At 29.8% G+C, this 14,762-nt stretch overlaps 1 protein-coding gene across 1 annotated transcript; it reads left to right on the top strand.

The window, feature by feature from the left end:
* The first annotated feature begins 925 nt into the window (after window positions 1-925).
* On the top strand, window positions 926-10,676 carry LOC107061047 (germination-specific cysteine protease 1-like). Its single transcript, XM_015309769.1, has 7 exons — window positions 926-1,049; window positions 1,240-1,333; window positions 3,661-3,753; window positions 3,845-3,905; window positions 9,762-10,021; window positions 10,106-10,237; window positions 10,315-10,676. The coding sequence occupies exons 3-7, from the start codon at window positions 3,688-3,690 to the stop codon at window positions 10,573-10,575; spliced, it is 780 nt and encodes a 259-aa protein (XP_015165255.1). The 5' UTR covers window positions 926-1,049; window positions 1,240-1,333; window positions 3,661-3,687; the 3' UTR covers window positions 10,576-10,676.
* Window positions 10,677-14,762: the final 4,086 nt, after the last annotated feature.

The raw sequence follows: 14,762 nt of genomic DNA, 5'->3' as shown, positions 1-14,762 counted from the left end.
AAATGTATTAAAATTTTGGTTAATTGTCAAAACTTTACATGTGCCACATAAATTGGGACATGGACAGTCACACATATTTTTTTAAAAAAATTACATTAAAATTATTCTATCAATTAACAACATATATTGTTTGAAATTGACGAAAAAGAAACAATAAATTACAATAATTAATAAAAAAAATAGTCCACTCCAAAAAATCTATCAATTAACAACATATATTGTTTGAAATTGACGAAAAAGAAACTATAAATTACAATAATTAACAAAATAAATCTCTCGACTCCAACAAATCTATCAATTAATGCCACATAAATTGGGACATGGCAAATAACATATATTATTAAAAAATTAGGTTCAAAATGTACTATAAAATACAATAATTAACAACTTAATATATTAAAAAGACATATAAAAAATGGTTAATATTTGAAATTCTACGTGTGCCACATAAATTAGAACAAACAAAGTAATAAATATTATTTTCAAAATTATGTAAAAAAAAAGTACTACAAATCACAATAGATAACAATTTAAAATATTTTTAAAATCATATAAAATTTTCAATAACTTCTCAAATTTCATAATATAACATAAATTAAAATTAAAAAATATATATATTGGGCCCTGTGCTGGCACGGGGTCCTATATCTAGTATGGTTATAAATTCGTGAAATTAAAGGAGTAGTATTATTTATGAAAAAAGCAAAATAATAAAGAAAGGAGGAGAATATAGATACTTTTTTTTATTATCCTAAAAAGGTAAAGAAACCGGTGTGAAAGTAATTAATTGCCTTTCACATTTTTCCAAGTGTATAGACTAAAAAAAGAAAAAGAAAAAGAAAAAGGGGGCATACCTTATTTTATTTTGATATTAACCTATGCAAGTGGGCAGAGAAGTAAGTAAAGTAAAGTCATCTAAATTCACTGTACCATTCTTCTTCTTCTTCTTCTCTATACCTAATTTGGCAAAATAATTTTCATGGAAAACCTTAGCGACTGTTTTGGTCCAATTAAAGATTCTATGGATGGATACGGTTATCAATTGACTGGTAAATTGTTGTAACAAATATCAATTCTATGTTTGAGTTTTGGATCGGTAGATTGTTATATAAAAATATCAATTCTATGTTTGTTTATGTTTTTTGAGTTCTGGATCGGCAAATTGTTATAAAAAATATCAATTCTATGTTTGTTTTGCATCTAAAATTCTATATTCTATTTTGCTAATGTTTGACACAGATAGATGTTACTTGTTGCTTCTACATCGGATTGATTTCAATGGAGGGACTGAAAATTATGACTTATGGAGATCCATCTCCATCAAATCAACAAGGTACTACTGTTTTCTAATATACTTTTCAAATAATGTTTACTTAGTTATTCCAATTGAAACAAATCTAGTACATTTTTCTGTGAAACCAAAATTACTACTATTTCCTTTTGGCTTGGCTTTAGAGTTGAGATGAATTAGATTTTTTTTCATTTCATTCTATTTTGGGAAGTTTTTTTTACTTTATTTGAAAAGCAGTTTTAGGCCATGTTGAAACAACAAATCATCTAGTACATTTTTTTAAACTTTTATAAGAACAACCCCATTGAGATTATATTTCGTGTTTTTTTTTTAAAGGAGAGTACTCCCGACAATCAAATATTATTTGCAAAAACTACTCTCTCTATTCCATATGAATTGAATTTTTGAGACATTTTTCATTGTTCAAAGTTTAAGATGGATGTTTGAAATTTTTTTCCATAATAACTGAATTTTTGAGGCCTTTTTCATTGTTCAAAGTAATTGAATTGTTCATAGTAAAGATGGATGTTTGATTTTTTTTTTCCATATTTGCCCTTATAGTTATTGAAGTTTTGTAAGTAGTGTAATTTTCTAGATGATAAATTACACTACTTACAAAGTTATATTTATGATTTCACAAAGGACAATAGTAGAAATTATGTTTTAAATTATATCCTTGAATGTTTTTTCTTAATATGTGTGCATTGCCTCACAAATTTAGTGAATATGGAATAGAGGGAATATAATCAAAGAGAACTCCATTTCCATCTCCAACATCAAATTTTTTTTCAAATAATGTGAAAAATTATTTGTTATAGTATGTAGTAGATGAGATTTAACTTATGACTTTATGTGGATATCTATTTTTGGGATATTACTCTTTTAGAGTTAGTTTGATGGTATGTTTGAGTGAATGAATTAATTTAGGTGATTTTGCTATCTCTCATAAACCCTGATGTAAACCACTTTTTGAAAAAGTATATTCGTATTCTAAATTTGTTTTTCATTTGATGGTATGTTTGAGTGAATGAATTAATTTAGGTGATTTTGCTATCTCTCATAAACCCTGATGTAAACCACTTTTTGAAAAAGTATATTCGTATTCTAAATTTGTTTTTCAAAAATAATGGCCAAACACAGCTTCCACTTTGAAAATTCCAAGTGAGTGATTTGTTTTCTTGGCCAAACAATGTAATTTTTTTTAAAAGTATGTTGGTAGTTGTACATTTTGCTTTTCATGTATAATAAGTGAACATACAATGTATACTCTTAGGACATGCTTGATATGATGGATAAAAGGAGATAATTCTGGGATAAATTTTTAGTATCCCCAAATCCATTTTTTGGTTATTAAGTTTGGGTTAATTTATCCCGAGATTAGTATTTAGTGCTGGGTTAATTTATACCTGTCACTGTGTGGAATAATAATGTTGGGATAACTTTTCCTGATGTACAATAGTCAAAATGATAAAAATATATCTTAGTCCAAACATTAACTAAGAAAAAATACCATTGTAACTAAAACATAACTAATTTCAGTAAAACTAATCTCATCATAACCAGTCTTCAAACTAAATGACCCCTTAGTCCACTTTGAAAATATAATAAACCCAGATCATATTTATTTTTCTGTTAATAGAATTCTAAATATAATAAATGGTTTTTTCTACTACTCCCCTTGCAAGTTGGAAGTGACATTGCATATTACTCTGATTTTCTTGTGCCCTAGCTTCTTCTATTCCCCTTACAATTTGTAAGTGACATTGCCTACTCTGATTTCATATTACTCTTGATTTTCCTGTGCTCTAGCTTCTACTACTCCCCTTGCAATTTGGAAGTGACATTGCATACTCTGATTTCATATTACTCTTGATTTTCTTGTGCCCTAGCTTCCACTACTCCCCTTGCAATTTGGAAGTGACATTGCATACTCTGATTTCATATTACTCTGATTTTCTTGTGCCCTAGCTTCTACTACTTCTCTTGCAATTTGGAGGTGACATTGCATATTCTGATTTCATATTACTCTTGATTTTCTTGTGCCCTAGCTGTAGTCTGGAATGTTTTGAATTGTTACAGTGAGTTCATATATGCTATTCATGGCTCCATTTTGCACTTATCATTGTTCTTTTGTATTTTTGCTAGGTTTTACCATGATAGTTGTATCTTTTCTAATTGTTTTATGTTCTTCATTTAATCTGCTCCCAAATCCTGAAATGAATACATAGTAAAGCTAATAAGTCTCTTTTGTATTGAAGATAAGTTCATTGTTTTATGAAAATCTCTTTTGTTTTCTTTGTTTGATTTTTGGCTCTCATAAATTGAAATTTCCATTTAGGATTTTTTGTAATTGATTCTATTTTTTCCAGACCAGGGAAGAGTAAGTTGAGGAGGAGATGCAAGACTATGGTGCTGCATTTGAGGAGGAGGTGCAAGACTATGGTGCTGCCATTTGTGTCGGAGTAATGATACTTTCTGATTTTCTGTTTTTGTATCTTTTTGGTTTCTTGTCGGTTGTTTTTTGCATATTTTTATATACCATAATCTTACTAGGCTGAGGCGTGCTTCGTTGGTGAGTGTGTGATGACTCCGATTGGGAAACAACTAGCACTCGGTATGTTTTCTTTTCTTATATTCATAAATCTTAGATTTATATCTTCATAAATGCATATCTTCATTAATTCATAGTCAGAATCATGAATAATGAATGAATCTTATAGAATCAACTAATGAATATGTCCTCACTTCGTGCAGTCTTAGAAAGATTAATTGAATTTACAATCTACTCTATCTAATTCAAATTTTGCCTGTTTAATGTATTGCTTGTGCTATCACATCTGCTTGACTTTCTCATAGGATATGAAATGGGTTAGTTTGTCCACTGTAGGATATTGAATGAAGCTAACCCATTTGAGGAATTGTTTCTCTCCATTCGGGTCTTTGAAGTTACATGATTGTTGTCCCATAAACTTGGTTTTGGGTATGATAATTTTTAATGCAGTTGTGTGTGAAATATATGAATCTACTAAAATCTTGAGGTAGTGCAGATATCTGGAACCAGGGGCGGACCTAGGTGGAGCCCAGGGGGTTCACCCGAACCCCCTCGTCAAAAAATTACACTGTATATATAACATCAAATTTTGATTTTATATGTATATATGTTAAAATGAACCCCCTGAAAACAAAGGACAGACTTGGCTCAATGGATAAGTGGTTCATGTAGTGCACCTATGTCATGGGTTCAAATCCCATTGGCAACATTTTTTCCCCTTTTTAATATTAGCTTTGGAAAATGGAACTTTTGGGCTTAGACCTTCTTCTTCTTTTTCATTATTTTTTCCTTTTATTCCATTTCTTCTTTTTAATTTATTTTTGTTTAAATTTATTAGACACATACTTTTTATTTTTATATTTTATTCTTTTTATATCTATTATTCATTTTGTTTCGACGTAACTCTTTTTTCATATACGTTTGAATAACTTTTTAAAAAAAATAATGAATTATATTTAACTTGAAATTGAAATAGAAATATAGTTTATTTTTAAAAAAAATGTAAATTAGTAAATTGAACTATATGAACTAAAAAAATTGACGATGATATTTATTTATATTAATAATATGGATTATAATATTAGTAACTCTATTCTTACACACTTTTAGAGAATCTTGACGATTTTCATAGTAATATTTGATTGAATGGATATTAATTTAAAATTTTTAAAAAGTGAAATATAAAGTAAAACATTACAAAATAAAAGCATAAAAAGCACAAGAAATTTTAAGAATGCTCGATGGAGCATGATAAAAGTAAAAAGAAATGTTTAATACGGTATGATAAAGTGAGTTAAATTTAGCATGATAAGGTAACTATTTTTCTTCCCCGTCTCGCTCCCTTTTTCATCATTTAATTTTCATGTGTTTTAGGAATTAACTTATGTAATACAGTCGATCCACTAAAATTCTTATCAATGCATCTTTGTTCTCGATATCTCTGATTAGCTTAGTCTTTACTTTTATGAACCAATGAAATATCTATGATTCTTGTACAAAGGGCCGAGGGGCTACTACGCTCACCGCACACTTGCATTACCACCTGAACTTCCTCTTTATATTTCGAACCCCCTGAGCAAAACTTCTGGGTCCGCCACTGTCTGGAACGTAAGAAGTGTCATGTAATTCCTTTATATGTGAATTACCGTAATTATGTGGATGGAGATCTCTGTCATTTCTGCTGTGTCATTTTTTCCCCTCTCTTAAATAACTGCTAAATGTTTTGGTAATGATTTTCAATGATTTGGTTTGTTGCTTCATTAATGTTGTAGTTTTCTTCTCAAGAATCATGAGGCTATCCGCTACTTTTTATTCATTCTGCTTTCCCTCTGTATGAACTTGAATCAAATTCAGTGTTGCTTTCTGTTTGTTTTAATACTTGTCTAAAGACTTTGCAGACTGGGAAATACTTTTTCATGCTCTCTCTCTCTCTCTCTCTCTCTCTCTCTCTCTCTCTCTCTCTCTCTCTCTCTCTCTCTCTCTCTCTCTCTCTCTCTCTCTCTCTCTCTCTCTCTCTCTCTCTCTCTCTCTCCCCCTCATGCTTTGTGTGTGGATAGTGCGTGATTATGGTTTGGTACTGAAGCTAATGCAGTGGCTTATCTTGGAGTGACTATCATTCATTACTGATTTACTCCGTTGTCTGAAGTTGAAGTTGTGTGTTTGCTAATTTCATTTAGGTTAATATACAGAATCCTCTTAGTAAATGCTCTACTTCGTAATTGGGTAACTTCTATGGTGTCAATGGACCACCAAGGGCTTTACTAAGCTTATTCCTGAAAAGAATAGCCATTCTTCTTGATATGATGAATTCAATGACTAATTGCCACATTATCCTCATAAGGCATGGAAACAAGTGGTTCTGTGCTCTATTAATTGTAATTTGCCAGAATATTGTTCTTGCCTTTTTCAGTACTACATTGATAAATAGATTTATGTACGTTTGGACCATTTTTCTGCCTTAGTTCGATGCACATTTGTTGGTGTGATTGAATTGTTTGTCAGTTGGTAATTTCAGGATACGATTGTTAGTTCTGCTACCTCTAAATCCCAATATATCCTAAGATAAGTGTTGTAAGATGAATGTGCAGCAACACGTATAGAGAAATTATGAAAGTAAGTGGCTTGAGATAGTCTGATCAAAAACCAATTAGACCTGCAAATGCTTGGTTAGTAGGTGTTGCACTGCGATGAATGAAAATTTTAGAAGCTGTAGATCCATCATCTCATGGAAGATAGTTTTCTATTCTTAGAAGACCTAAAATCCTTGTAACCCATGCAGATTTGGTTAAGCAATACCAACTGATTGAAAAAGATGTTGAATAGTGGAGATCCCAAACAAACCCCAAATGGAGGATACTGGATATTGAGGCATATAATTGACCCTAATATTCCTGGAATTGAGTTGCAATTATGGTAATGGTAGTTGATTGAAAAAGATGTTGACCCTAATATTCCTGGAATTGAGTTGCAACTTGTCTTCCTTTTGTGCTAAGTCCCAATAATTCTTGGCAATTGCAGCTTTGTTCCACAAATCCATATTGATCAGGTTAAGACCTCCTGCGGCTTTAGGAGCACATATTTTATCCCATGCTATTAGTGCTTTCTTGGATATAGTATTGGCTCCAGTCCAGACATAACTACGACAATAAGCTTCTATAGTTTTCAGCACTTTAGAAGGCAAAGGAAATAATTGAGCCCAATATGATTGAATTCCAAATAGAACAACCTGTACCAATTGTACTCTTCCAGCGTATGAGAGTTTTTTGCAGTCCAAACAGTAATCCTTGCAACAATTTTCCTTATAAGAGGTTGCCATTGTAAGATAGACAACTTTTTTGACAATAATGGTATACCTAAGAACCCCCACTCGAGTAGCTAAGTTGCTGAAGGATCATGTCCCTTTCCAACGACTCTACTCCACCAAAATACACTGCGCTTTTGTCTAAGTTTGCCTCCAATCCAGAAGCCTTTGAAAATAGGAGTAAACATTGGCTAATAGCCTCTACTGATTTCAAGTCACCTCTAGCAAATAACAACAAATCATCTGCAAAACAAAGGTGGGTTAAATGGACCTTAGAACATCTAGGGTGGAATTTGAATGTCTTCAGTTGAGAAGGACCATTCAAAGTCCTGCTGAGATATTCCATAGCAATGGCGAACAAATAGGGTGAAATAGGATCCCCTGTCTTAACCCTTTAGCAGCGTCAAAAAGAGGAATAGGCTCCCCATTGATGATACTAGAATAGTTCACTGTTTGGACACATTTCAATTACATTAGTTGCACATATCCTATCAAAGAATTATAGTAACAACATATTGATTTTTTTTTAAGTATAACACAAATTATATATTTTTAGCATACATCAAAATATTATTACTTAGTCAGCTTGTAGAAAGCGAGGGAAATATAATGCTAATTAGTATGTGGATGAAAACTTTTAACTTTTTCGAAATTGCAGTTTTTCTATCAATAAATTACAAATTTTCATACTTAATTAGAGTGAGAGGATGGGGAAAATCAGGGGGTAAAACTCCCAAAACAATGTTTACGAAAAGAGAAAAACCAAATAATAGTTTGGTACCAAAGAGTAAACATTTACTCTAGTTAATATATTAAATTATTAGAAAGTAATAATAATATAGACTAAATAAAAATACTCAATCTCTCTTCATGTAAAATTTTACTTTTTTCATATAACTGTGACGTCAAGACCTTGCGACCAAATAAATTGCACATAATATATATATAAACAAAAAGGTTGTATGCTTATATATAAACAAAAAGGTTGTAAAATTTTACTTTTCTCAATTTGTTTAAAGCATTTATTTTGCGTCAATTTGAGAACCTTATAAATTTAAATACCCAAAAAATTTAACAGACTTGATGGACCTCTTTTTTGAAGCTGTCTTTGATTTTAGGCTCATAGATACTATAAAAGTAATTGTTGGAGTTTTCTCAATTGGAGAAATCTAAATCTGTATGGGAGATTTTTTTTGTCCAAAAAATGAGTTTCTACATCTTCCTTAAAGTGACAAATTTTCCTTTCAAAAGACAACAAAGAAAAAATAAAATAGATATGTGGCAAAGAATAAATTGATAAAGATATTGAGTTATACGAAGATAAACCAAAATAAAAAGGCTAAAAGCTCTGACCAATAACAAAACCAAAGCTTTCTAAAAGGCAGAAAATATCCTCATCAGCTTTCCAAGCAAAGCTAGTTGCTCCTACAAACCAATTAATATGAAAGTAAGAACATAGCAATAACGATCTACTAAAAATAAAAATAAAAAATTAGAATAATATCTCATACAATGATTATGAAGTATATTCGAAGTTCCGATAAAAAACAAAAGAAAGAAATCAAGAATTTACATTATAATTGCTTTTACAAAAAAGAGAAAATAATAAGCAACAAAATACCAAAAAAATGATATGTAAATAAAATTAATCAATAGATAAATAAAAAGATAGTAAAGAAAAATGAATATTGTCAATCGAAAAAGAAAAATGAAGTATTGGTAATAAAATTTTTACCTAAAGATGTAGAGGGTGATGCAACTATTATGCATAAGAAGGTACTGGTAATAAAATAGATGAATGAATTCCAATGGTGAAACCCCACATACTTTGATTATCAAAGCCCAAAAGCAATGGAGGAAAAATGAGACTTGAAGCTTGAACCCTAGTTTTCTTCCTTGAGACTTGAGAATTTGGAGAGGTTGAATGTGGATGGTAATTGGGTAGATTTAGGAGTTGAAGGGTAGTTATAGGTTTTAGAATTAGGATCAAAACGACATAGTATAGATCTCAAATGCATAGGAAAAGACCCAAATACCGTTAGTTTTCACGGTTTGGACCTATAGTCAATACTGGTCAACCGTAGAACCAACTTCAAAGACCCAAAAATTTTACACTTCCCACGAGTCCCATCTAAGACACGTCGTTTAGTCTACGGTCCGTAGACCTCATTCGTAGAACATAAGTTCAAGTTCAATATTTTTCTAAAGTCTGGTTCAGTTTCTATGAGTGTCATTTATGGCCCGTCCAAATTCCTACGACTCGTCTTGGTTACTCGTAGGCCAAACTTCAGAAACTTGAATTTCTCACAAACTCACCCAAGGTTCTACGATCACTTTCCTACGACCTATGGCATTTCCTACAATCAGTCTCGTAGACCATTGGATCTGTGCAAAAACTGCACTTTTCCTTTCCTTTTCAACTTTCCACTTTTCGAGGTGTTACAATTTGTTTTGTCAATCAAAAGTTGTTTCTGGTATAATTTGATGTTGAATTCCTTTTTTGCATAAAATAAGAAGTTGTTTTTTCATGACGTTATATTTGTTAATTATTTATTATATGAAAAGTATATTTAGTTATAGTTAGGTTGTTTAGTTGAAATTTTGTTTTTATGTCGTAGATTCTTGCACTACTTTTGCCGTGGGCGACCATGTTAGTGCAAAACTTGCCCTAGACAATATTGTCTATGAAAAAGAAAATGTGCGTCGGAAAGCCATAGTTTTGTCGAAACAGGAGTTATTCGATTGCGTCGAAAGGCAAGGTCAATCGATGTTATTTCGCTATGCGTATAAGCACATAGTAAAAGAAGGTTTGCATCTTGAGTGTCATTATCCTTATCTTGCTGTGGCTGATCAAGTTTGCCAGTGTCCTAGTTTGCTGGTACGTAACAATCAATTTATAGTAATTTAAAATTAACTTGTTAGTAAATTATTATTTTTGCTTACACTGTTACACATGTTTTAGGATAAACGAAAAGTTGGTATTAGCGGTTGGAGATATCTAGACAATGAAACACTCATCATTGCTGAGTTGCGAAAGCAACCATTGACTGCGTCTGTTCTTGTCTATGACTCTTTGATCCTGCATAAAGGATTGGTAAGTTTTACATTTCATTTGTTATAATAATATCCTTCTTTTTGTTGTTTGTTTTTTATTGTCTTTTTTTTTTCCAGGATGTTTGGAGCCCTGAGGAAGAAGAAGAGCCACATTTAAACGACAATGATCGTCCTGTTCGTCATGCTGTACTCCTTACTGGGTTCGGTGTTGATGAAAATGGTATTGAATATTATACTGCTAAGGGCAGTTGGGGCTTACATAGATGGCTAAATGGGTACATACGCATTAGGCGTGATCTCATATCTTGGGCTTGTATGATCAATGGAGACGCATATTGGTGTGATTTGGCAGGACCTAGTGGAGCTACTTTAGCTTGAATGAATACTGTCTCTATACTTGTTAAACTCTATTCTGGGATACTAATATTTCTTGGTTTTTGAAACTACTTATGATTTCAATGTATTCCAACTTTTGATGACTTCAAGTCTTCTTAATTGTTTTCCTCTTTTGATACTTATTTTGTCCCAATTTAGTTGTTCATTTTTTATTTGATATATTTATTAAGAAAATAATAATAATTGATATAGTGAATATACCATTAAGGTGTATTTGTGCGTTTTCCCATTTAATATTCTAACTAATGACATTTGATAAATTAAGTAATAAATTAGCTGACCCTATATAATAATGACATGCAACTCGTTCAATTCCACAAAATTGTATTCTCCGCCATTCTTTAATTTCTTCAGCTGCTTTTTTTCTTCTTTAGATATTAGGTGTTCACTCTTAGGTTGGACATTTAGGATTGAAGAAGGACAATGACTCATTCTTGAAATTATCTTTCTTAAGATGCAAAGAGTTGAACTGAGCTCCTTGTTAATGTAATCAGTAGTATATTTAATGAAAATTTCACAATTAAAGTTTGAGAAAGATAAAGTGTGTGTTGATTATTTTTAAGGATCTTCGACTCTTAACACAAATCAAAATAGTTATGAAAAATAGCATAAAAAAAATATGCGGCAACTAATAAAGAAAGGAACAGTGACAACAATAAAATTTGCAATTATCCCTTCTTTTAAGTTTATCCTTAAAAAGTAGGGGAAAAAACAATTGTAGTTCCTATATTTATGCATAATTCAAATTTTAATCCTTGTATTACTTAAGTATGCACATTTAACCTTCAATTATTTGAAATTGATGGTTAAATGTGCAGAGTCATATAATCCACAAATTAAAAATGAAATTATGTAGTAATATAGAGACTAAAATTGTTGTTTTTGCAAAAATATAAAGATCTTATTTTTATATTTAAAAATATTATAATATTAAATTTTCTCATGATTATTCATATTAATATTTTGATGTATTTTGGAGAATAGATTTTAATTTTTTTTTTTAAAATCTTAACTCTACGCCAATATTTTGAGAACTTGCAAGCAAAGTACTAATAAGAAATGGCTTCAACATCACACCAACTTTATCGCTTGCTAAATGTATCTTAATTCTATTAATTCAGAAATAAGTAATAATATTAAGCAACAAATTAAAGCAATTATAGAGACATTTATTAAGTAGCTTAATTAGTTACCTACATTATATTATGTCAACAAATTGCTTGTCGTAAGAGACTTTCAATAACTTGCTTATTAATTAAAAAAAGATATTTTTCCATGTGCAAATACTTTATGGACAAATCTATCCAATTCATATTAATTAGTCCATATATAGCACATACATATATATAATCTCCATCCCTATAATTAATAGGGATGATAATAAGGTAGGACAAATACGTGAGAAGGTAGGGCAGAGTTAATAGGGCGGGGTAGGGGAGTGCTTAAACTTGGTAGGCGGGTCAAAATATTAACATGTTAAGTGCAATTTCGTCACGCTCTACCATGCCTTATTATCATTCCTACATATAAATTGTCACGTTTAATTTTTTAAAAGTCAAACTAAATGAACTTTGATTATAATATTTATGACAATATAAAGACTCTCGGCGCAAAAAATACCATCAAAGCAAATCACAATATGTGAACTTTGTATAGTATTTTAAAATACTTTAAAATAGGAGTATATAGTAGTTTTAGTGCTTATCATCATAAATAAAATTAAATAATTCATAAAGTTTGTTCCCATTATACATGATTAACGTCAACGTTCATAAATCTTTGAAGCTATACATTGTATATTTGCAAAGTTAACGAAAAATATTGTAAATCGCAATTCTTCTAATATCAATTTGATGATAATATATATATATAATTCGACTCTCAAAATCTGAAACATTACAAGTATCTTGGGACGAAAGTCTATTTTTAGGAGTCAATATAATATACAAATTATTGGTTCATCTCAAACATGTTACATATATATGTGTGTGTGTTTGATTATTAAATAATTAGTCATATATTTCGAATTCAGTAAATCAAATGAAATTTGGTATAACTCAAACACGAATTCATAAAATTTAAATTCTAAATTCTATTTTATATATCGTGGTTTGATGAATGCGTCCACTCCTCAATTAAATGTAATAATTGGTATGTGCCATTATATATCAAATTAAAAGATAGAGTAATTAATGGTGCATATGGCCTATGGCAATATCTACCTTTCCTTTTATGTAAAATTATTATTGAAATCATTTTGGCCCATGCTTGTTTTATAAGGTTGTTATTGTGTCCACGAAAAATGTTTTGAAAAAAAAAAGTGTTAAATATATTTTATTTTTTTGAAACGTCAAATATTTTGAAATAAATTCAGTTAACGAAATCAATAAGTGTTTGGGACCGAAGGGAATAGGTAATTATTCATTATTAAACACATAATCGATCATGTATAGTAGCGTTTACAGTGTTTTCTATGGACATGTGTGTATGTGGAGTTTAGAACATTTAATTAAAGACGTCATAATCTAAGTACATTATAAACATGCTATTGTCCCTACCAAAGACTTATGCGGTTAAATTAATACAGTCATTAATAGAAATTATTCTTTTGTTCAATACAAAATTAAATGTAAAAAAATACTCTTTAGAAAAATAGTAATTTATTTTTCTGACTATGAATTTATGAAACCTTACTTATTAGTTTGAATTTGAAAAATAAATTTTATGCAAATTCTGCACACTAAGTTTTTGGTAAGAAGCTGACCACAAAAGGATACCTCATATAGTTTTTATAGTTATATAAATTAAATATAACACATAAATAAATCAGAAAATAAAGTAAGGAGATATTTGTATAGTCATTTTCTTCCATTTTATTGTAACTATAATTGTGCTATATAATATAGGAGTCATTTTCTCCATTAATCAAGTCCAAATATTATACTTCTTGCCTAGTATTCAATATCAATATTAAAACTTGACTTTAAATTTGTGTGTTGCAAGATTCATTTCTAGATGATGCTCTCAATAATTTTTTGTTCATTTTCAAAACTTGTACCAGAAACCTCTCGTTAAGATTACTTCATACAACAAGATATATAATTAGCAAAGTTTATAGAGTAATACTCTTGTTTTATTCCCACTCGGTAGTAATTTTGGGGCTCAATTATTTAATTTGAATTTAAAATGAAAAATTAACTTTATAGATAAAAATCGTATTTTTTATACAGACGATTCAATTTAAAGAGTTGCCATCCTCATTAGTCATTGGATATAATATTCAATCAAATTTAAATTCTTTAAATAATTTGAGGTACTTTTTACTATTAATTAAATATTTTCTTCACTATCAATTAATAAATAAATATATATATATATATACTAATATTTAAGCTAGATATGCATTGCTATTAATTTATTTAAATAAATATCATTATATAAAATGAGACGTATCAACGTAAAATTTCCCTTTCATTAGAATTATGCGGAAAATAACATGTAGGGTCGTGATGTCATTGCATTGATAACCAAATTCAAAAAAATACTAACAAATTGACTATATTTTAAAAAACAAAGGGGGAAATTAGTGAAGATTCAAAATAGTTTATTCATAGCCACATGTTTCATGTTCCATTTCTAAAAATAGTTATTATTAAAGATAATGTTGCATTTGGCACGAAATGATAAAAGATGGAGTTTCATTGATCTATCAGATTGACTAAAATTATTTGTCATTTTAGAAGTATTAGATAAAATTAGTTATTTTTTTTTCATTTTATTGGTTATTAGTAATTGTTCTTGAAGACTACAAACACCTCAATAGAACATAAATATTTAATGAAGAGCAGGGGCGGTTCGACAGTGTTAAAAAAAGACATGTGCCTTAGGCCCCAAAATTTAAGGGGCCTCATTTTTAATAATAATAGGTTATAAGTTATTATTATTTTTAATAAATATTGAATACTATTTGTAGAAAAAGTAATTTTTCATGAAAAATGAAGGAATTATTAGAAGAATTTGACATATTTGGAGTACTATATCTCATGAAAAATAATTTAAAATAAGAATGGTTATATTATCAATTGAAAACTAGAACAAATCAATTAGATAAAAGTTATTAACAATTTAACGTAAGGCCCCGTTTGATTTTTGTTTTAGGCCACGAATAT

This window comes from Solanum tuberosum, unplaced genomic scaffold (assembly GCF_000226075.1).
Source record: "Solanum tuberosum cultivar DM 1-3 516 R44 unplaced genomic scaffold, SolTub_3.0 scf00114, whole genome shotgun sequence".
NCBI classification, from domain to species: Eukaryota; Viridiplantae; Streptophyta; class Magnoliopsida; order Solanales; family Solanaceae; genus Solanum; species Solanum tuberosum.
This window is presented reverse-complemented; position numbering and strand designations above follow the sequence as displayed.

What these genes read in the sequence shown, in the direction of transcription:
- LOC107061047 (XM_015309769.1), top strand. Translation starts at nt 3,688, where the DNA reads ATGCAAGACTATGGTGCTGCATTTGAGGAGGAGGTGCAAGACTATGGT. An exon ending in TGGGAAACAACTAGCACTCG is followed by an intron (nt 3,906 to 9,761) that starts GTATGTTTTCTT and finishes TTTATGTCGTAG; the next exon opens with ATTCTTGCACTACTTTTGCC. An exon ending in TGATCCTGCATAAAGGATTG is followed by an intron (nt 10,238 to 10,314) that starts GTAAGTTTTACA and finishes TTTTTTTTCCAG; the next exon opens with GATGTTTGGAGCCCTGAGGA.